Here is a 23,693-nt window from a genome sequence, read left to right on the forward strand (position 1 = left end):
AGTGCACGGGCGACAGAATTCACATCAATGGCATCAAGTTCGTTAATTTATAACTTTTCTGGAATTAGAGTTAAACTTTTGTCTTTAAAATAAAGTGATATAGGATTCAGATCCGTATTATTAGAATGTCCTTGTCATGTGAAGGTGGTGAAGAAATGCTGGAAATATTGCAAATTCTTGATTCAAAACTCTTAACACAAGTTCCGCCTGTTACTAAAGCAGAATTAGACAAACTGTCTCTGGTTATTGTTAACCATGTGGCTTACACTTTTATTTATACTGGCTGATAAATAGCTCTCATAACAGTATACAAGTGGTGGACTTAGACTTCTTGTCTTGTTGGTCCAGTTCAGCTTCTGTGAGTTTGTGATTGGCTGGCTCAATGGCATTGGGCTTTTCGGGACTCTTATTCTGATTTTCATCTTTGCAGTCTCCTGATTTGGTCTTTACGCTATCATTTTCTTTTGAAGCATTTACATCATCATTTCCTTGCAGTGACTTTTGACTTGTCGTTGATCGTCTTTTAAAGAGTGATATCTGGAAATGAATTTCAAGAATAGTAACATAGATATTCCTTAAAAATTACAGCTTTTATCACAGCTCTGCCCAAGGAAGTCTCATTTCATAACCAGCATGTACAATATTAATATTTTTTTTATGTCCCTGGGGATATGGAATTAATTTAAATACTATTACCATATATACTCGAGTATAAGCCTACTTTTTCAGAACATTTTTTGTGCTGAAAATGCCCCCCTCGGCTAATACTCGAGTGAGGGTCCCTCTTGAGTCAATAAGTTTTCCCAGTTTTTTGTTGCAAAATGAGGTGCCTCGGCTTATGTTTGCGTCGACTTATACTCGAGTATATACGGTATTTATTAGAAAAAACAACAATAAATATATGAAAGTGATCTAGGTATGGTAGAAAAAGAATGCAACATTCTGGCCACTGTGTAAGAGTTAAAGAAACAAAAGGGTATAAGGGGTTTATTGCTATGTACTAAGAACATCCTAAAATATTATACATCCTAATATAAAAAAAACTACAGTACACTTCTTTTGTTTGTCTTCTGCATACTAAAAGTAACAATTATGATTTTCCTAATCTAAACTGAGGATTTATTACACTCACCCTTCTTGTTTTCTCAAGGAATGTAGGTTTGACTGTATTTTCTGGAGAATTGGCCCCATTAACACTTTTTGAATGTTCAACTTCTGAAAGTAAATGACATTATCACTAAATAAAATAAAGCAATTTGAGAAGGTAAGAATGTACAACTTGGGCTTTCTCCTGATAAATAATTCAGTATTCGCTCTTGCAACACATGGAAGGGTTATACTAACCAGTGACCAAATAATTTTACAAGAGCCTCAGTCATCAAACCGTGGAACATGTACGTATGATTGTCTGCATTCAGCTAACTGGAATCACTGCTCTTTACCATATGTTGCTGTTGTGAGTGTTCCACATTAGAACTAAGACCAAGGCACATGCAGGGGTGAACTCTTTTTGTTAATCATGTAAATAAATAAAAAGGAGATATGTGGACAAACGTCCATCTTCCTTTTGTAATGCATCACCATTGTGCTCTGTAAAATGTAAGTTGGAGAACTCTCCCTGTGCACCTGCTGGGTGGGCTGCATAGCGTGACAGTTGTCTGAATGGATTTTTAGAAATTTGACTCCGAAAGGGGGTGAAAGTTGGTTATATGATTCCCCCAGAAAACCCTGGCCCATTTGAAACTGGACACATCAGCTAATTCTTAATGAATACATGTGCCCAACCTCATTCTGCAGGAACATCTGTAACTAGTTTTCAAGAATAAATACAATAAGTACATTGAAATCCATGTTACATTTGTTTTAGATTTTGTAAGCACAATTACTCTTTTCACTGTTGCAACATTACAAACAAAGTGTAATTAAATAGCCTTCTACTTTATGTTTAAAAATCCAATACTGTACATACCATTATCCTTTTGGTTGTTTGTAGAACTCGGTTTTTGGTTGATTTGTGTGGCCTACGAAAGAAAAAGCTTAGATTCATTATTAAAACTTTGTACTCTGTTGGGTAAAAAAAATGTATATTATTATGAAACCTTAGTTATTATCTGATTAGTGATAAAATAAGTTCAATAAAAGAGAAAATAATCCTGTGAATAGTAAAAGGTTTTTAAAGATCGACAAATTAAATTGCTCGATTAAAAAGCCTTCATCTATACAAATAAACTTTTATCGGCATGAAATATGATGTTTAACTAAGAAGAAATGTGCAAAAATAAATTCTAATCAATTGTAATAAATGATATGATGTTAAACCAGAGTATACGGATTTAGAGAAAAAGGCAAGATCTCTCACAAAAAATCCTATAGAAAAAAAGGAGCCTGCACTAAAATGGCCTGTTTATCCAATACATATCACATTCATATCAAATGTAATATCAAGAGACCACAGCAGATCTCTATGACATCTGCCACGGTCCCTCCATTTCTGACAGCAGAAGCAGCCCCCATTGGGTTCTATGGAGGCAGCTAGGCTTTCATGACCCAGGTATGCTAAAATACGTTAGGATAAGAAGGACTTAAACAATTACATTAAGACAAGACTAAGATATTACCATCCAATGTATCTGATTTTATGTTTAATTGGGATGAAAGCAGGTTTGCAAGTGACTAAAGGCACAGACATCCAAAATCACATGAGACCTTATGTCCGGGCAAGGTGACTCCGCGTGAGTAAATGGATCCTACTGTACACGGATGCCATGCACACGCACAGGATCCATTTGGTAATGATTTCTCACATAAATCTAGAGAAATGGTATTCATCAGCAAGGTCATAATATGTTTCCATTCGTTGTGGAACTTTTAAATGGAAGGACTTGAAGCCGATAACATTGATACATGCAGACCTGGATTTCCTGTAAGGTCTGCTCATTAATGCTGCTTTCCCACTGCAGACCCGTTTTAAGTTACAGGTAATCTTAAACGGTATTTAGCATTCCCACTGCAGCAGATTACAGTTTTAAATGCCATTTAAGTACCATTCCCATTGCAGGTAAAACGTTTTAGCTCTTCAAAACGTTTTTACAGCACAAATGAGTGCCTGTGACTTTAATGGGCTTTTCAGGGTTGTGGGGAGTGTCACAACACAGGCAACAACCAATCGCTTGAATTGTTGCCTGTTTACATTAAGAATACTGTTTAAGATGCATTCCCATTGCCTCTTAAACGGTAGATTACCGTTTAAAACACTGCTTTGAAAACGGGTTGAAATACCGTTTAACTTTAAACGGTATTTCAACTCTGGCACTTTCCCACTGCAGCCTTAAACGGTATTTTGCCCTCAGAAATCGGCAATATACCGTTTTAAGGCTGCAGTGGGAAAGGGGTATAAGTTACAGTTACTCAAATGGGATTTCTATTGCAGATGGGATGTTGCCAATAGCAACTAAGTATATTCCATCTAATATCTTCTAGAAGGTGCTAAATAAATAAGACGTACAATCTGATTGGTTGCTATGGGCAACAGTCTATCTTTAATAGAAATCCCCTCTTAGTAAATGTACCCCATTTCTTATCAGTATAGTTTAAGTGTTATTTTAATAATACTGATCTAATAAATATGCATAAAACATTTCCAAGTATTTAAATTTACTATGCTAAATGTATGTGTACACATTGCCTCCAGACATTTGCGATTGTGCCATCATGCATGCTTACATAAGCTTTATAAGCCTGTACTCAACACTCTGCTCTTACTTACTTTTGTATTTGGATAGACCATATTGGCCCAGAAACAGAACATTTCTTTTTGGGTACTGCAGCAATTTGGAATTATTTTTCTTTCCTAGACTGGGGCCCCTAAGATTTCAACATGCCCAAGATTTTTAGTAATTAGCATAGGAGGAAGTGCCTACATATGTAAGCCTACATATACTGTAGGCTAAAAAAGTGGTTCCCAAACTCCTCAGATACTATAACAGTTCAGGTTTTAAATATATCCATGGTTGAACAAAGATGGTTAAACCAATTCACTAGTGCAGTGGTTCTCAAACTCGTTCCTCAACAGTGCACATTTTTCAGGTCACCTGGCAGACGAACAGGTGCACTCATTAGTCACTGATCAAAGGTGGAGCTAATTATTTCACCTGTGATTCCGTGTGGAGACCTGGAAAACATGCACTATTGGGGGTCCTTGAGGACTGAGGTTGAGAACCACTGCACTAAGGTACTAATTAAGCCCGTTGTGCTCAAGCATGGATATTCTTAAAACCTAGACTGTTATGGTGCCTGTCGGTTTTATCATTGTGTATGCACCCGAGCTGCAGTACAGATGTACTGCGATTCTGCGGTGACCTGGGTTGCAGTGCCACAGCATGATTGACAAGCTGCAGATTTTTTGGGGGAGGAGACCGGCAGAGTTCCTCAAAATGGAAGCATTTCGACTCCACTTTGGGGATGGGCCAATGTCAGTATCTCTGTCTTCAGAAGCATATTCACTGGTTTTGACATGATTTAGTGGACTGTCTGAGAAACTTTAGAACTAAAGATGCAATCGATAAGAACAAATCATATAACGTTGTTAATACTGTTAATTATTGAGTAATTTCACATCAAAACCTGCCACTTGCCCCCGTAAAGCTGGCTACACACTAGACTATATGTTTGTCCAGTCCGGTGGATTGAACACACAAACAGGGCACATGCAAAGCCGACAGAAGACATTGCTAGCAGGGGCCATGCTCACGGATGCAGCAAGACCGCTGTCGGAATTGGCAAGTGTGTATGCACTTGATGATGCAGGCTTTACCACCAGCTGTCATCACAGATGATGCCACTGGATACACACATTGGCCCTTATTTAGATCTGATCACAGTACAAATTTGTTCCCAAATGGGCAAAACCGCGTGCACTGCAGTTGGGGGCCGATGTAACAGGTGCAAAGAGAGTTAAATGTGGGTGGGTTGTGTTGAAACGGAAATCTAAATTGCAGTGTAAAAAAAATGCAACCATTATTTACCCTGCACAGAAACAAAATATCTCACACAAATCTAACTCTCTCTGCACATGTTACATCTGCCCCACCAGCAGTGCACATGGTTTTGCCCATTTTGAGAAAAAAATTGTACTGCCATCAGATTTGAATATGGGTCATTATGTAGTGTGTACCTACCTTTAAACACACTGGGCGAAGGAAGTTCACTACAATCATTGGAGTTCACATTTACAGAAACTGAAGTGTAATATGGCAAGGAGCTGTCAGGATGTGTTTGCTTGAGACTGTCCATGTCAAGACAGTTATATGAATAAACAGTAAGTTATATTTACCATGTAAACTGCAAAAAATATAGATACAATTGCAACATACAAATAAAGTTCAATTAAATACAGTATTCATGTTCTTCTCCGTTAAAAAATCAAGTGGGAATCTGCTATCTTATTGTGTTTGTTTTCCTACAGCTTTTGTGGTTATACTGGACACAACCGTATTGTTCTCAAGGCCACCTTGCACTTGGCTATTTGTACATGACAGCCCTTCCAGCGACTGACTGTTCTGGGCCAATGCTTGCCAAGAACATGTGAAGAAAAGTGTAAACTCAAAATGTACTAGAACCTACACTGGCACAGGTGAGTAAAACATTTTGTGAGTATGTGCAGTAAAAAAAATGGAGCGTTTGTGACAAAAAACGCTCACGTCCAAACTTGACAGCAGTTTCACCATCTGCAACAGATTTGTAAATCTGGACTATTTACAACAGTTTTGTACTGAGAGGAAACATAGTTAAGCCCCCCATACACGGTCCGTTAATTGAATCCGTTGTGTGCTTAAACAGCACACATCGGATCGGATCGCATCCCTAGTGCATGCATTGTGCATGCACTGCGATCCGATCCGATGTGTAGCTAGTACAAAAAGTATGTGCAGCACATCATTTTTGTACCGTACTATGTGATGCGCGGGAGCGCGCATCGCATAGTACAAAACGGACCCATACACAACGGACCGTGTATGGGCTCCTTAGGACTGATTTTCAGTTAAAAGAAAAGCAAAAAAAATAAAAAATTAAACTTGAACCTTACCAAAACCATGTTGCACTGCTACGTGGGACAGATAGAACATGTGCACAAAGATTTCGATTTAGGAAGGGAGTGCAGTGTAAAAGAAGGATGTTCAACATGTGTGGGCTATGGGGGTTATTCAGACCTGATCGCCTCTTCTGCGATCAGAAAACTGCTCCCCCGCCAGAGTCAAAACACGCCCTGTGCAAGGCTGTGAATGGCTTGTAATAATCTGGTAGATCAGTGAATAGCTGCAAATCCATCAAATGATTTCCCAGTGTGTGCAGTATGTGCGAAACCAAGAACCCACTCTTCCTGCTTGATAGAAACAGGTTGATCGAGGCCAAAACTGATGTCACAGACCTACCCTGAAAAGCCTGGGCAGGCCTGCGTTTTTCCTGACACTCCCAGAAAAGGGCCGGTTAGCTCCCTTAAACGCTTTATGTCAATCAACCTGCGAATGGCTTGCAATCAAAAAGACGCAGAGTTTTGTCACCGAGTGGAATTACACATGTGTGCTACAATCTGTAGGCATGCGCAGTCGATTGATAATCGATCAGGTCTTAATAACCCCCTATATGCAAAAGCAGCCAGTATAACTTACATGCAGAGAAATGAACAAATGTATTTGCACAACTTGGGGTCAGTGCAATGACACACAATATCGATAGAGGCATCCCGACGGTCAGAATCCTGGTACATTCCACTAGTAAGAATTCGAATTTACTGTGTGTGTGGGGGAGGGAGGGTTATGCTGTTAGAGGGGGAAGATTAGGCTGCGAGAGAGGAGGGTTAGGGGTAGAGTGACGGTTACAGTACTTACTAAAATGCCTTGTGATCATGACAACCAGGATGCTGCTGTTGTTATGTTGTCTGTCGGCATCCTGACTGTCGGGATCCCATATCCAACCCAGTGGCAACAGAGTTTGTACAGGTATACAGGAACGTCTTTTCTTTGCTTTGCTGCCTACTCAGAATCAGTCCCTGAGATAGAGAGATGCAACATACCTTTTCTGCTGGTGTTACTGGTGATTCAGGTTTGCTCTCCGGTGTTTTTGTCTCATTGTTATCTGCTGCTGGATTAACTTTATGATCTTCATCCACCTCTCCATCTTCCTCTTCCGCCTCCTCCTCATCATCTTCTTCCTCCTCCTCCTCCTCCTCACTCCCCTCTTCCTCCTTAGATTCTTCATCTTTAGTTATCTCCTAAAAAATTCAAAGGGAAATTTTCAAATCACTGAACAATATATATTACCACAAAGGTATAGCAGCTCCTGGGTCCTGATGTCTGAACATTTGATGATGTCAAAACACAGTGTTGAGATTGTTATCTGTAAAAATGGCAAAAGGAAGAGAATCACATGTCAAAATATTATGGGCACAGAAATGTGGTGTACATGAGGGTCTGTCATGGGGATGACGTGCTTTCTGTGGTAATATAACTGTATATGGTGGTTATGTAAATGCATATGATGGTATGTAACGTTATTTGAGGACATGGCTGCTATGTTGGACAAAGTTATGTAATTACAGATGTACGACTGCTTTTATTGATGTGTAAATGGTTAAAAGTGAAGCTCAAGATCTATAAGCCTATATTTACTTATTTGGTATCATGTACAAGCTTTTTACAATTACTTTACAATACCAAACCTTCCACCATGTACTGTAGATCTTGAAAAAGGTGTCCCTTCATACCCAAGGCGTCGGACAGCACTGTTGTAGAGCAGAATTTTAAGTTTTAGAACTACACAATTTTCTGACAGGGAAGCAGCAGCATTCTAAAGGCATGTAGCAAGGAAGACGGTAAGAAAGGAATGCTCTTTCAGGTGTTTTGACAGCAGAATTGTTACGCTATAGCAGGGGAACAGTGTTCCATAGTCATTTTCATGTTACACTAAGGCCCATACACTCTATAAAATGATTTTTCCAATCTGACTGTTTGGAATGATAATCTGGAAATTTTTGGGAGCAATTGACAATTGAACATTTGCTCCTAAACATGGAAAACAGGCAAAAATGGGAATTGAGACAAATTGGTTAAATCAATTTTTGCGGATGACTGTTTTTGACTATTGAGGAACAGTATCTTTTGTCTTGAGATTTTCTAATAAAAGCAAATTAGGAAGATATATAAATATATATTATAATATATACACTTTGATACAGCGAAAAACTGCAAAAGGTAATAACATAGAGATGAATGGAGAACAGAGATATACCCACAATATTATGTAGGTAACTTTAGAATTGTGTAAATATTTATGCCAGCTTGGCCTGCAATATATTTATAAATATATAGATACTATAGTGGGTATTAAATCTCCGCCGCTATTTACGACAGCATTGAAAAGGCATTGAAGAGGTAGATCGACAGAACGGGCCAGTTTTTGCCGAGAACGGCCGTGAATTGTCACGTACATGGCTGGATCTCCACAATCCACGGCTGTTTATGTGGCCTATTCGCAGATCGGCAGGCGGGACATTGAATTTGCGGTCAAGCAAAATGAAAACGGGCCAGGGTCACAGCTGTCGGAACGTACTGTACAACCAGTCGCGACCTGGGATTGAATTATACCCCCCCCCCCCCCCTGTATAATGTATAAAAAGCTGCAAAATTGAGCAAAAAGTTGTAAAATTCCAAAAAAACACACAGCATGGAAATTGGGCCAGACAGCAAAAAGCATAGTAGTACGAGGACACATATGTATACAGCTATAGCCACCATCAGCTTATTCGTGCGCATGCATTGCGATTGTGAATAGCCACACCCACTTGCACCCAGATCATGGTTACGTACACAGAGGAAGGCCTTGTGCACCGTAATCACAGGAAACAATTCTGTTCTACTGGGGCCGTTACAGATGAGAATGACTTCTCATCAGTAATGGCGCCAGTGGAGCATAAATAGCAGGTGGGGAAAATGTAACATGTGCAGAGACATTTGGATGGGTGTGTTGAAACTGAAATGCAGCGTAAAAATAAAGCAGCCAGCATTTACCCTGCATAGAAACAAAATAACTCACCCAAATCTAACTCTATCTGCATAGTTTTGCCCATTTTGAGAACAAATTTGGCCTGTGATCAAGTCTGAATTAGGCCCTTTATCACAAAAACATGAATAATGTTCCAACCAAATAAATGCCATTTTTAATTTTTTGTTGTGTTATGAGTGATCAGTTTTACAAAGTTGCCTGTTTAATGCATTTCTGGAGCACTGGGGTAGGTGACACCAAGGGCGTGTGCATCAAAAAAGCAGAGTGGTCTCAAAAAAAGTATTGTGGGTTCGCAGGAAGGCATTTATTCAGATCTGATTGCAATACAAATTTGTTCTCAAAATGGGCAAAACCATGTGCACTGCAGGTGCGGCGGATGTAACATGTGCAGAAATTAAATTTTGGGTGGGGTGTGTTGAAACTGAAATCTAAATTGCAGTGTAAAAATAATGCAGCCAGTATTTACCCTGCACAGAAACAAAATAACTCACCCAAATCTAACTCTCTCTGCACATGTTGTAGCTGCCCCACCTGCACTGCACATGGTTTTGCCCATTTTGAGAACAAATTTGTACTGCAATCAGATCTGTATAAGGGCCGAAGTCCCTTGCTGACATCATTACAGGGCATGGCCCAATTACCTCTTTCCGGGGGTGTGCCACTGCCCGTAGAGACTAGTGTCTGCAATGCTGGCTACTTCTAATGCTGCTTTCAGACCGCATCTCTGGCTTTGGCCCTGTATTTGGAAACGTTTCCAAAAACGGGTCTGCCAGATAAAACCCCTTTCACACCGCAGCACTTAAACGGTATATTACCGTTTAAGTGCCGATTTTTTGACACTGGCAGACCCGTTTTTGGAAACTTTCCAAATACAGGGTCAAAGCCAGTGCAGCCTTCAGCCCTCCCCTCCGTGCAGCTCCCCCCCCTCGCGCATGTCGACGCCCCCCGCGCATGTCGACGTCGCCCCCCCCCCCCCCCCGTGTCGACTTACCCCGTGCCGGTACCTCCGTTGTGGATCCCGGCACTGCAGCTCAGTATGCTCGGAAAGCACTTATGAAAAAAGTGTCTTCCAGAAAATGGCTGCCCCATAGGAAACCCAGTTTAAAAAAACTGTCTTTCGTATGGGGGCAGCCATTTTCTGAAAGACACTTTTTTCATAAGTGCTTTCCGAGCATACTGAGCTGCAGTGCCGGGAACCACAACGGAGATACCGGCACGGGGTAAGTCGACACGGGGGGGGGGGGGGGGCGCCGACACGCGCGGGGGGGGGGCGTCGACGCGCGCGCGGGGGGTGTCGACACGCGCGCGGGGGGGGGGCTCCAGTGCTGTGAATACTTAATGAGCGCTCATTAAGTATTCACTGTGCTGAATTTAGGACCCAGCTCATTGGCTGGGTCCTAAATACCGTTTCAGAACCGATTTTGAGCCTAAAATACCGGTTCTGAAACGGGTAGGACCCTGCATTTTAACCGTTTAGAAAAAACGTTTATTTCTAACCGGTTAAGTGGTCCTGCACCTTTCAGACCGCACACATTACCGTTTTAAAACGGTAAAAAAACGGCAATATACCGTTTTTAAAGTGCGGTCTGAAAGGGGCATGAGTGACAGCAGCCAACTGCTGCAGGATGTCACACTGCAGCACACAGCTCCTGTCACTGCGGAGGAGATGGCATTTTAGTGCCCCCCCCCCAGAAGGGTGAAACTTTGGTGTGGCCAGCACCCACCATGTGATGCCTGTACCCAGGGGACAAAGTGCAGAATTCCATCTGCTTACATGACTAAAAGGGCCTAAACACATCCCGATTTTGGCCAGAGATATAGCATGCCAGATTTAGCATAGCAGATTTCCTTTGAGCACAAAATCATCTATATTGCTTAGAACGTGCAAAATGTGTCAAAGATATGCCTCAGCGATTCTGCTTAGCGATTTAAGCATGCCAGATTGACACCACACAAAAGGCGCCCGATATGCAGGGTCTTGCTAAACGATTTTGCTAGATTGATGGGACATGCTCATTCTTCATCTTAATGCGATTTAGACGCACGGGGCCGCGCATCTATATCGGTTTAGCCCCCACACACACACCGATGTATGCTTAGTTTCTAAGCGACCTTGCTAAATCGCTTAGAAAATGGCACAAAATCGGCATGTGTGTAGGCCCCATTAGACCATTCAGCACTTGTTATAACATTGTTTCCAGATAAAAAGCACAATAAACATAGGAAGCCTGTCTCCAAGATGAAAATAAAATGATTAGAAATACTTATACAATATGTTATTTATTGCAGAGTTTTTCTTCACAGTTCATGTATAAAAACATTTCCACTGAAATTCATATGCAATGCTCAACTGGAAGGGCAACTCCTCTACTCTTTGCACTGGGGACAGTCACGAATCCAACTGTGTCGTCACACATTCTCCAACAACTGCAGAGGAAGAGGAGCTCCCCTCTGGCTGGACTGCCCACTTTCATCATTACTTGCCTGGCCCTCAATGTAGACTTACTGGAAGGCGTCATTCAGACTCATTAATGTCACTAGTGTGAGTCAGCTGTGGGCCTTTTTATCACTGCAAGCCACAGTGCAATGTACCAGCTGAACCATTAATTTTTTCCCCCTTGCCAAAAATAAAAACAATGTTGCTAATGCTCCTGCCGTTCGCACCTCCCTAGGTATGCTAATAGGGTTCACAGGGGAATTTCATCAATAGCACTGATGTCTGCTCAAAACTGCCCTGGAGAAGTAGTGTATAGCAAAATCAATGCAGAACCTTCAAGATATGGGAAACGGCAACAATGAGATCTGGGAAACGGCAACATCCAGGTAAGTAATCAATAAGTATATTGCATTATACACTTGACATTGTGGACTACACTCAATCATACAATTTGAGTTTGGGTGATATACTGCATAAATGGGGGTTCCACCAAACAACAACTTTATTTATTTGAGCAGGTACTTAAGCTTTTATGATACAGTACACACTGCAACCATACATAATTGAAAGCATTAATTACACATTGCTTGAAAGTAATAAAAAAATGCGTACAGGTTTATTTGCTTGGAAAAGAAAACATACATAAAACAACAACAACAAGGTAGAAGACATGGAGGAAATAGACAAAGAAAGAAATAAAGGCATGCAAATGGAATTCATACATAGCACCATTAGGAAGTTTACAAGTAAACATGTGAAAAGAAACGAATGACAAAATAAAATAAATATATTTACCTAAATGACGATACTGCAAAAAAACGAACCTTATTTAGGAAAGAGATTTAATATTCTTGCTCCTACTCCATAACTACTACAACCCTGCCTATGTGTCTGCACCACCACAAGAAAGTGAACAGAAATGGAAAGCTAAATACAGTATAAAGCAGGGGTGGGCAACAAGCGATCCTCCAGCTATTGATAAACTACACATCCCAGCATGCCTTGCATCAATTTTAGCTTGGCCAAATAGCAAAACTAAGGCAATGCATGCTGGGTTGTGTAGTTTATCAACAGCCGGAGGGACGCTTCTTACCCACCCCTGGCATAAAGCATCTTTTTAAGGATTTTAAAAGGTGGCTTGTTTAGTAGAAAAGTGCACTTTATGCACCTTGGCTAATATGGTAGGAGATGGATGAAAGAAATTGAAAGAAATATGTAGGAAGGAGCTGCGATTACATTAACTGCATTGTAGAAGAGAATCCATATATGAGAGCATCTTTTTGGGATGGCCACCGGGGAGAAGCTTCCATGAGCCTTTACCAGTTCAGGTTTTGGGGATTGTTGGTAGTGGAATGTGCGGTTCCTAGGCCGACATTACTTCGTTCGACCACTATAGGTCGACAATCACTAGGACAGCACATGACATTTGTCGACATGGTCATATGGTCGACATGAAAAAAGTTTTTCATAGTTCAAAAAAACAAAACAAAAGTGAGAACATAATAGTGTGCCGAGCGTACCATGCACAAAAGGGAAGCGGTACACTTATACAGAGTCATGTCAACTAACAAAAAAAAAAAAAAACAGACACAAAAAAACACTTCAATCTCATGTCAACCTTTTCTATGTCAACATTATGTTTGAGTCAACCTTATGACCATGTTGACCTAGTGATTGTTGACCTATAGTGGTCGACCTAAAGAATGTTGACCCTAGTGTCTGCCCTATGACGCATACCCTTCAGTAGTAGCTATCCCATCTGCACTGATGGTCAATGATTCAGTGACCGGGGACCCGAAGCTGAGCTAGCAAATGTTCATGGAAGCATGTATGCCAGTGGTCAACTTAAAAACAAGTCCGGCTGCTCCAAAACCACTACAGTGTGGAGAACCAGCTATGGCCAGACACTGCCGGATGCTTTCCACACATACTGGACTGGCTGCCAGTGAACAAGACTGTTAACTAAACACACTGGAGACCATAGCTACAGAGTCATAAGCATGACTGGGTTAATAAAGAATTCCCCTATACATACTTCACTTAGGGAACCCCAGAAAATAAGAGTAAACTAACTCAGGAATGTTCACAAAAAGGGTTATCCTTGGGATCAACCTAACTAAATAGCATTGTGACTCCTCAGAATTGTGTGTTACAGATGTAGCCATGCTCATCATTGCCACGCCAATTACCACATGCGACTCCCGAGGTGACTGGTACAATCCCTTCGCCATGCGTGTGCATCTAGTTTGCTTCCTTGGCTCAAAGAAATGCATGGAGCTGCAATATTGCAGTGTGGCGATTAAATGCCGCAGATGCGGCATGACAAATGGGAGCGAGCGGTGGCGATCTGGCAACACTTATGTTTTATATCAAGCATATATATTCCAACACAATAGTAAGCACACACCAGAGACACACATTCTGTTTATACATATTCACACCCCTCCCCCTATTCACTCTATGCTGTACTATATCACCACCTATACACAAACATATAAAATAATAATACGACATAACTTACTTTAATGTCAAATACTGTGGTAAAATATTGTCCCAAAACGGAACTGAAGTTTCCAGATTCTTTAATTTTGCTGTGTGATCAAATTTTGTTGTATTTATATCTTTAAGCTCACGTTTCTTAATATTTTGAGCATTCTTTTTCAGCTTGTCAGATTCTTTAATAGTTTTCTTTGATTTAAATATCTTTTCAGTATCCTTATGTTGTTCATTTTTTGGTTGTTGTTTTTTCCCCCCTGTTTCTTTGTCTTTGCCAATTTCTTTATCCTCTTTCTTCTCTCTATCAATGTCTTCTTCATCCTCCTCCTCTTCATCTTCTTCTTCACTTTCCTCCTCCTCTTCTTCTTCACCTTCCTCCTTCCCTTCTTCTTCTTCACCTTCCTCCTCCCCTTCTTCTTCCTCCTCCCCTTCTTCTTCTCCTTCCTCCTCCCCTTCTTCTTCTCCTTCCTCCTCCCCTTCTTCTTCCTCAACTACATCCTCCCCTTCTTCCTTTTCAACTTCCTCCTCCCCTACTTCTTCTTCCTCCTCCCCTTCTTCGTCACCTTCCTCCTCCCCTTCTTCGTCACCTTCCTCCTCGCCTTCTTCTTCAGCTTCCTCCTCGCCTTCTTCTTCACCTTCCTCCTCGCCTTCTTCTTCACCTTCCTCCTCGCCTTCTTCTTCACCTTCCTCCTCGCCTTCTTCTTCCCCTTCCTCTTCACCTTCCTCTTCCCCTTCTTCTTCACCACCTTCCTCTTCCCCTTCTTCTTCACCACCTTCCTCCTCCCCTTCTTCTTCACCTTCCTCCTCCCCTTCACCTTCCTCCTCCCCTTCTTCTTCTTCACCTTCCTCCTCCCCTTCTTCTTCACCTTCCTTTTCTCCTTCTTCTTCACCTTCCTCCTCCCCTTCTTCTTCACCTTCCTCATCCCCATCTTCCTCCTCCCCTTCCTCATCTTCACCCCCTTCCACTTCCTCCCCCTCACCTTCTTCTTCACCTTCCTCTCCTTCTTCTTTCTGCTCCTCTTCACCTTCTTCATCTCCCTCTTCCTCATTTTGTTTATTGGCTTCTGTTTCATATACTGTATCATTCACTTCTTCAATCTGTCCTTTAAGTTTATTTTGATTGCTCACTAGGGCTTCACTGTCCCCTTCTGTCTCGCCCATGTTATTATCTTGGAAACTAAGGTCTTCTACACATTCTTTTTGCTTAACTGTAAGCAGTTTTCTTTCTTTTTGCCTCTTAACATATTTAGGTTTTGCATGTTCTTCTGAAGAGTCAGTACTATCAGAACTGCTGTTTGGTTTCTTAAAGCACACAACAATTTCGCCTTTAGGTTTTACTCCACTCCCCTCTAATTCTGTCATACCACGCTCACCATCATTTAACACATTGTTTTTGCTTGTAATGTTTTTTATTAAACTACCATCTTTTCTTAATCTCTGTTCTGGAACATTATCTGAATTGGAGTGGTGGGAATTAGAGAATCTCTTGTTAGCCTTACTCAGAACGCTGTTCTCATCTCTATCACTGACCTTTTTTAGCCTTTTAATACTTTCTTGGCTTTTGACAGAGATCACCTGGGGCTGTTTGCTATGATGTTTATGACTTTGAAAGGTGTTTGTGCTGTCTGACTCGCCAGTTTCTAGGGAGATGGCACCAGACTTAACCTTTGTTTTGTCTGCTGCTTGCTTTAATATTTGCCTTTCATGTCTTTTCCTATGGGTCTTAGAAACATTTACGTTAACTTCCCTGTCTGAACTATCTTCTTTCATTACAATTAACTTCTCTTGGTTGGCAACAAACTTGGATTTGCCAGCCTCAGATGCCTTTAGAAATTTAGCTTGCATGTATTTTTTAATAGTCTCTGCTTGTGCATCTACACTGGTGATTCCAGATTCATCACTGTTTGAACTGAACGACTTGTTTGGAAGCGATAGCGAAGACGGCCGAGATCTGCCGCTTTCCTTCATTTGTGTCATCTCAACCTTACCATAACCTTTTAGTTCCACATTTTTAATGTTCTTCTATTCCATCCGAAAGGCAAAATAATGAAGAAAGAAATGGAAAGCATAAGAACAGATGAAATGAAGTAGAATAGCAAAAGAAAAGATGGAAAATGTAAAAATATCGGTAAAATTACACAAAACACACAAAAGTTAACGAAAATAAAAAAGAAACATGAAAAAGGTGGAGAATGTAAAAGGATTTTTTTTTTAATAAACAAGTAAAAAAAAATAGTTTGTCATGCTATATACTTACAGTGGTGCAGGAATTGTTTGCAGTAATATATATATGTATTTGAAATAAAGAGGTATGAACTGTAATTCTAGATTAGAAATGCTAGAACAACCACTTATAGAACATTTAAAAAACAGTTTCAGATGTTTTTGTTTTTGCCCACAGAATACGAACTAAACAGTTCGTATTTACCATGTGAAGTTGCAAAATGTGATTTGGCCAATCGATCTAACAATTGGTAAATGTATTTACTAATTGTCAGGCTGATGTATTGTACTCCACATCACAACTGAGCGGGCATTTAAATGTGCCTGCCCAGTTGAGATGTCACCAGTTGTCCCTGTTGCAAGTGTATGCGACCACCTATACACACAGCCAGATTCGCCGATAAACAAAAGCTGCATACGTGTTGCAGCATTCTGCATGGCACGCTGGGCTGCGAATAGTAGAGTTTAATGGTGTGTGCGTGCATAAGTATCTGTGCATCAGAGACGCAGGCACAATTGCTGTGCCAGCTATGCGGCAATGCCTACAAATTGCTGCAAAGATGAGTGTGCCAACATTTGTATCTGTAGATATATCACCATCAGCTGTGCTGCAGGAATGATGCGATATGTCTGTTCACTTTGTTAAAGGGATGGGCAGACATTGGTGTACATATTAAATAATGCTGGACAAAAAAAAAATAATTGGTTGCATTTATACTTCTATTAATTATTCTCAACAAATGAAATGAAATGCCCAAGATATTCATTGGAGGTTCGCAAATGTCTACAAAATAATGGTATCTGCAAACAAATTATAAACTCACTTTATTTAAAAAAAAATCTGATGTTTAACTAATTTATTCTGAATCTAAAACAACTGGAAAAGAACGTCACTTACTTTTCTTTTGTGAACCGGTGAGAAGGTACTGCCGCCACGATTCAAACTGACTACATGAGTCTGACAAATCAATCACAGAAAAATAAATTACTATACAGTACAGCATTTCCATTACTTCTATGAAAATGGAAGTGTCAAAATACCACTTACATGAACAATAATGTTAGGGCAGTTTACTTACCGTAAAATGACCTAAATACAGTAATTGATTTAAAGGTTATAACTTTACTACTTAACTTTATCAGCACTGAATTAACAGCTATAAACAGCATAATATACAATTATACAGAGATGCCATGGGCAACTTCTCCACTGACTCATTTCTCCTCCCTTATTATTGCTTCATACATCTTCCCCACGGTGGGATACTGTTGTAACCATTGCAGTGGTGCACATAGGGGGGTTCATAGTAGCCCACTTCCTGATCACCATTGAACCCCCACCCCTCGCTGGACCATGAGTCAAGGCTGCACCCACTGGATCAATGTATCAATGTTCAATTGGAGTGCTGAAGCTCACAAAAAATGTTGTAATACAATAAATGCATTAGAAAGCCAGCATCATCAAAGTGCAAAAAGCTATTAATTCAGGCATATAAAGTGCAAATTGGATAAAAAGCCAATAAAAAGCAGGTGAGGCATCTACTTAGCATTGTAATGGAGCAGACTTTACAGCTTCTCGGACATGCTCTCCCTCCACCAAACAGTCATGTCACCCGACAGGCTGTTTCGGTGCTCACAATAACATGTTAGTCATGGGCTAAGGTGCTATTGTGAGCATCGAAACAGCCTGTCGGGTGCCATGACTGTTTGGTGGAGGGAGAGCGTGTCAGAGAAGCTGTGAAGTCTACCATCTAAATCATCGGCATCCCCGGTCCCAAGGATGCATTGCACATGTGCGGCGGTGACGTCACCTGCGGAGCCACACAATTATAAAAAAAACACGAAATATTCTGAAAACCCCCAGTTTTCTGAATATTTTGGTTTTGGGCTATACGCATAAGGGATACTTAACCTGTATCATCATCTGCAGCCCAAGCACCAACCTCTCTTCCTACCAGTTACTGAATTGCTCGCCCCACACACGGTCTCACCCATTCTGGCTAGACTAATTCCCCTTCTCCCCCCACTGGTTAGTGGCCAAACGTGTCCCTGATGCCTCAGCTCTGAACACTGCTGGACCATCTGGCCGTTCCTAAATACATTTTCTGGCTACTGCTGCTACTTGAGGTCCAGTCCCAGTATGACAAGTAACTTGGGCTTGAGGGATAGTATATGGAGGGGGCAGTGCAAATTATGGAGTATATGATGGGAGTAGTATATGGAGGAGGGTGGTGCAATGCATAAAGGGGGCACTATATGAAGGGGTATGGGAATGCAGTGTGTATATAGTGGCAGTATATGTGGGGGAGCAGAATATGGAAGTCAATGGGGGTGCAGTGTTCATAGGAGCAGTGTATGGTGGGGGGGGGGGGTGCAGTGTACATGAGTGGGGGAGAACAGCATTAACCACACATACATACATACATACATAATTTAACAGTCAAAAAAAACGTATGTTAGATGGAATTGTCCCAAATCCAACAATTACTTGTTCCAGTTATTAAACTTCTTCCTAATTATTTCATCCACGTACCATATTCAGAGTATCCGTTGTGCCCCCAAAACTTTGCTGGCTCACGGTGTCAGAGTCATCGACAGAAAAGCTTTTCACTTGGTTTCTCTTCTGGTTTTGTCCCTCTTTGCAAAGAAACACATGGTATTAGCACACGGTATCTGGACTGATCATAGACTGACTCATGATAGAGTCATATTTATTTATTTATTAACAGTTTCTTATATAGTACATTCATATTCCGCAGCGCTTTACAGAGAATATTTGAACATTCACATCAGTCTCTGCCCCAGTGGAGCTTACAATCTATATTTCCTACCACATGTACATATACACACACATACATTCTAGGGTTAATTTTGTTTGGAGTCCAATTATCCTACCAGTATATTTTTGGATTGTGGGAGGAAACCGGAGTACCCGGAAGATACCCACACAAGCACAGGGAGGATATACAAACTCTGCACAGTTAGGGCCATGGTGGGAATCAAACCCATGACCTCAGTGCTGTGAGGCAGTATTGCTAACCATTAAACCATCCGTACTGCCTCATATGGTCGACCACTAATGTTATACAGTCTCAAGGTAGACAGTCAAAAGGTAGACAGTCAAAAGGTAGACAGTCAAAAGGTTGACACACAATAGGTCAACTGGGTCAAAAGGTCGACATGGGGACCAGATGTACTAAGTTTGAAAACTGATAAAATGGAGAGTGGAGCCAATCAGCTCCTAACTAATATGTCACAGGCTGGGTTTGAAAATGACAAGTAGGAGCTGAATGGTTGGCTTATCACTCTCCATTTCATCAGTTTTCAAGGATTAGTACATCTTGCCCCGGTATGGCACAAATGATTTGGTCTTACCTAGCTTAGTGACTGATGCAGAGTCATGAGTGCTTGATTCAGAACTGGCTTGCCTTACTTTCAAAAGACCCGGATGAACAGTTTTGCTAGAAACAGGTAATGATTCCAGTAAATGACCATTTAATGGTGGCAGCGTACGAGATAAGGGATATTTCTCATCTGGTGTTTGTTTCTTAAAGAAAAAAAAAGAAAGAAAATATTTACAAACACACATATATACATTTTAGGTACTTATTGCTAAATGTTAATTATTGAGGGCACCAATCATATTTCAGTAATGCATCTAAGTAGCACATTAGCTGTCGAGTAAAAAGGTACATATAAAATTATTTAGAATAATCAAACTGAATAATAAACAATATAACCAATGGCCATTATAAAATGATCATCATTCATAATACAAAGACTAAAAGGGTGACCATCCATTTTTAAAGAACCTTGTTTCTTGAGAAAGAGTAGTGAAGTCTGAGTTGCCACATGTCAAAATATAGCGAGTGGCCTTGTAGCAAGAACAAACATATCTGATATTTTGAAAAAGCTTCTCATGAGTTTCTTTGATTTGTTCGTTTGTTACAGGACACTCATGTTAAAGACTAGTTTAATCTACACATTAAAGTTTAACATTTTACAGATTCAAGACACAACAAAGTGTGTTTATTGCAAATAAGTTATTAAAAAAATTTCAGGAACACAAATAAGAAAAAAATCTATTTATTGCATTTATTATGCCACTGGGTGCCCCTTATTTCCAGCTTACACATGGCTTAAAAAACTCATGTGCCTTATGGTAGCATGGACGGTGTAATGTTTAGCATTACTGCGTCACAGTGCGGAGGTCATGGGTTCGATTCCCACCATGGTCCTAATTGTGCGGAGTTTATTCTCCCCTTGCTTGTGTGGGTTTCCTCCGGGTACTCCGGTTTCCTCCCACAATACAAAAATATACACGTAGGTTAACTGGCTTCCAACAAAATGTAACCCTAGAATGTCTGTGTGCGCGTTTATACAGTATGTGGTAGGGAATATAGATTGTAAGCTCCACTGGGGCAGGGACTGATGTGAATGTTCAAATATTCTCTGTAAAGCACTGTGGAATATCTATGCGCTATATAAGAAAATAGGTACTTGTGTATTATAGCGGCTCCTCCGATGTTTTTATCGCATCGCATCGCATGCCATACAACCGATGGCATGCGATGCGACGCGATATTACACCAGTATTCGATTAAAAATTGTACAAGCACCCTAATGGTTGATTTTAAGCACCCTAATGGGTGCTTACAATGTAAAATGCACCCCCACGCCACCCCCCACTATAAACGTGAACTCGAAGTGTGGCGAGCGCAGCGAGCCCGCGAGGGGCGGCGGTACGCGTCCTACGACCTTTTCATACCCCCACTATCCATGTCGGCGTGGAGTTGATTTTATATAGTGTGGCGAGCGCAGCGAGCCCGAAGCGTGGTGAGCGCAGCGAGCCCCGCGAGGGGACGCGTATACCTGTGAAGTTATGCGCGTCCGCTCGCCACGCTTCGGGCTCGGTGGCTCGCTGCGTTTGCCACACTTTATAAAATCAACTCCATGCCGACGTGGATAGTGGGGGTATGAAAAGGTTGTAGGACACGTACCGCCGCCGCTCGCCACGTTCGGGTTCACGTTTATAGTGGGGGGTGGTGTGGGGGTGCATTTTACATTGTAAGCACCCATTAGGGTGCATTTAACATTGTAAGCACCCATTAGAGTGCTTATACAATTTATAATCGCATCCCAACGCATTGTATGGCATTGTATGCTATATACAATGTCATACAATTTTAAAATTGTATGTCATTGTACAGCATCGCATACCATCGTATGCCTTATGCGATGGGTGCCGCTATAATACACAAGTACTTTTATTTATGGTTTTATATGTTTAGTTACTGATTACACCAACCTAAGTTTATGCTCCGTTCTGAGCAAATTTGAACATGCATGGTGGGCCATAAAGATCATGGTTAACATCTTTGCTGTGATACCTGAGTACCAGTGCATCAATTGATCTGTTGTTGTGGGAGCCGAGGAGATGTGGAGAGGTGACAGTTTACTTTCTTATGTCTTCAATTTATATTTACAGACTACCCATGCACATTGGTCCAAGCAATAGAGACATTTATTTAAGGTACATTATTTAACTGATTTATAGACATTTTAATAATAAAAAAATAATAATAATGTTATAATCCTTCAACTATTGATGATCAGAGTTGTAGCAATAGGAGCAGTGTGCTACAAAGGAACCAGAGGTATTTAGCTGATAATCCCAGGAACGCCATGAACTTGGAGGATAGAAAATGTGTATTTTATCTGCAGTGCAACTCTCCTCTGTAGTCTGGTGCAACTGAAAGGGGTATGGGTCAATGGGGCAGATGTATTAAGCTTTAACAAGAGATAAATGCAAGGGTGATAAGGAGAGATAAACGTCCAGCCAATCAGCTGCTAACTGCCATGTTACAGGCAGTGTTTGAAAAAAGTCAGTAAGGAGCTGATTGGCTGGATGTTTATCTCTCCTTATCACCCTTGCATTTATCTCTTGTTAAGGCTTAATACATATGCCCCATTGGGTCAAACGTAAAAAGGTCGGCATGCATTAGGTTGACGAATGGAAAAGGTCGACATGGCTTTAGGTCGACACAAGCATTAGGTAAACATGGGTTTTCATGTTTTTTTGTCTCGAATGTCGACATGGACACCGAAATCGCTACATTCGGCACACTATTCTATTCTCCTTCCACGCCCTAGTGGATGGTAGGGCATGAAATACCGCCTGTCAGCACATTTCAGCTCAGAAAAAAACCCATGTCGACCTTTTGACTGTCAACCTTTCCAATGTTGACCTAATGCTTGTGTCAACCTAATGACCCTGCCGACCTAAAGTCATTTCAACCTTTTTCATGTGTCTACCCAAGGCCTGTCGGACCTTCACTGGTTGACCTAATGAATGTCCACCTTCGTACTGTCGACCTAGTGACCGTATCCCGCTGAAAGTATGTAACTGATCAACCAGAGCACCTGGGAGGAACTCCCTTAAGAAGACAGGGTGGGTGTATCACTTGCCTGCCAGTCTGGGGAAGAGAAACCTAAGGTACTAAAAGACTGCCTGGACCATTTGTCTGTATGACCTATGACAGGAAAGCTGGCTGGTGGCTAGAGAAAAGGTTAGATTTTGACAAGGCCATGAAACATTTACTGCATGATGGATACTTTACGATTGTGCTCCCACTCACAGCTTCTATGTCACAGGGCACAATTCAATCCTCAGTGATGTGCTGACAAGTATATTACAGATTAATACAGTATGTTAAGAATTTTTCTATGGTGTACAAGGAAAAGCTAGAAAAGATACATTGCCATGTAGTACCTTCATTACCATTATTTAGTGGAAAAGATGAAAAGATTCCATTTTTTAAAATGTTTTATTTAACGTTTTAATGACTAAAAACCACACGTTACAATTTATGCATAGGTGAATGACCCATAAGGGAGCAGTGATTAATAACAAAGTTCAAAAATTATTTACTTTCTGCATAAAAAGTAAATATTTTGGGTATATGGTTAAGTTAAGGTCCCCATACACGCTGCGATAAGCAGCATGCAATGTGACACAATGCGATGCGGAACATATTTTTGTACTGCCCGCGGATCGCATCGCATGCATGCATTGCGATCCACCCAATAACGTGTCGCATTGCACACTGTTATAGTAGCGTGTATGGGGACCTTTATAAAATTAGGTGCAATACATTGTAAACATAAAACCTTTAAAAAAAATAAACAAGTTACCTTCTCCCTCCGCCTTATGCGCGCAGACAAAGATCTTTCTAATGTAGAGGATGTGCCCATGATGCCATTCACTGCTAAATAGTTCTCTTCCAATTCATTAAACATAACCGATTCAGATTCTTTCGCCCTCGGTGTAGCAAAGACAATCATGTGACAGCCACCACTTGCCACCTAGAAAAGGAAATATCACAGAGACATTTAAGTAATAAAAAAAAGGAAATAAAGTTTACAGGAAAACAGAAAATACATAGGATATAATATATCTTCACTTACGTATTACCAG

General features: G+C 40.9%; 1 protein-coding gene across 1 annotated transcript in view; it reads right to left on the reverse strand.

Moving 5' to 3' along the window:
* Positions 1–10,448: 10,448 nt before the first annotated feature.
* Positions 10,449–23,693, reverse strand: part of RPGR (retinitis pigmentosa GTPase regulator) — a 62,892-nt gene continuing 49,647 nt past the window's right edge. The window contains exons 10-14 of the mRNA XM_083172610.1: positions 23,411–23,581; positions 19,592–19,763; positions 18,750–18,853; positions 17,115–17,174; positions 10,449–16,015 (exon numbers count right to left, since the gene is read on the reverse strand). Of these exons, the coding sequence (XP_083028736.1) occupies positions 14,015–16,015; positions 17,115–17,174; positions 18,750–18,853; positions 19,592–19,763; positions 23,411–23,581 (2,508 nt within the window). The 3' untranslated portion in view covers positions 10,449–14,014. The remainder of the gene's footprint in view (positions 16,016–17,114; positions 17,175–18,749; positions 18,854–19,591; positions 19,764–23,410; positions 23,582–23,693) is intronic.

The sequence above is a fragment of the Crinia signifera genome, chromosome 2 (assembly GCF_055691185.1).
Source record: "Crinia signifera chromosome 2, ASM5569118v1, whole genome shotgun sequence".
NCBI lineage: Eukaryota > Metazoa > Chordata > Amphibia > Anura > Myobatrachidae > Crinia > Crinia signifera.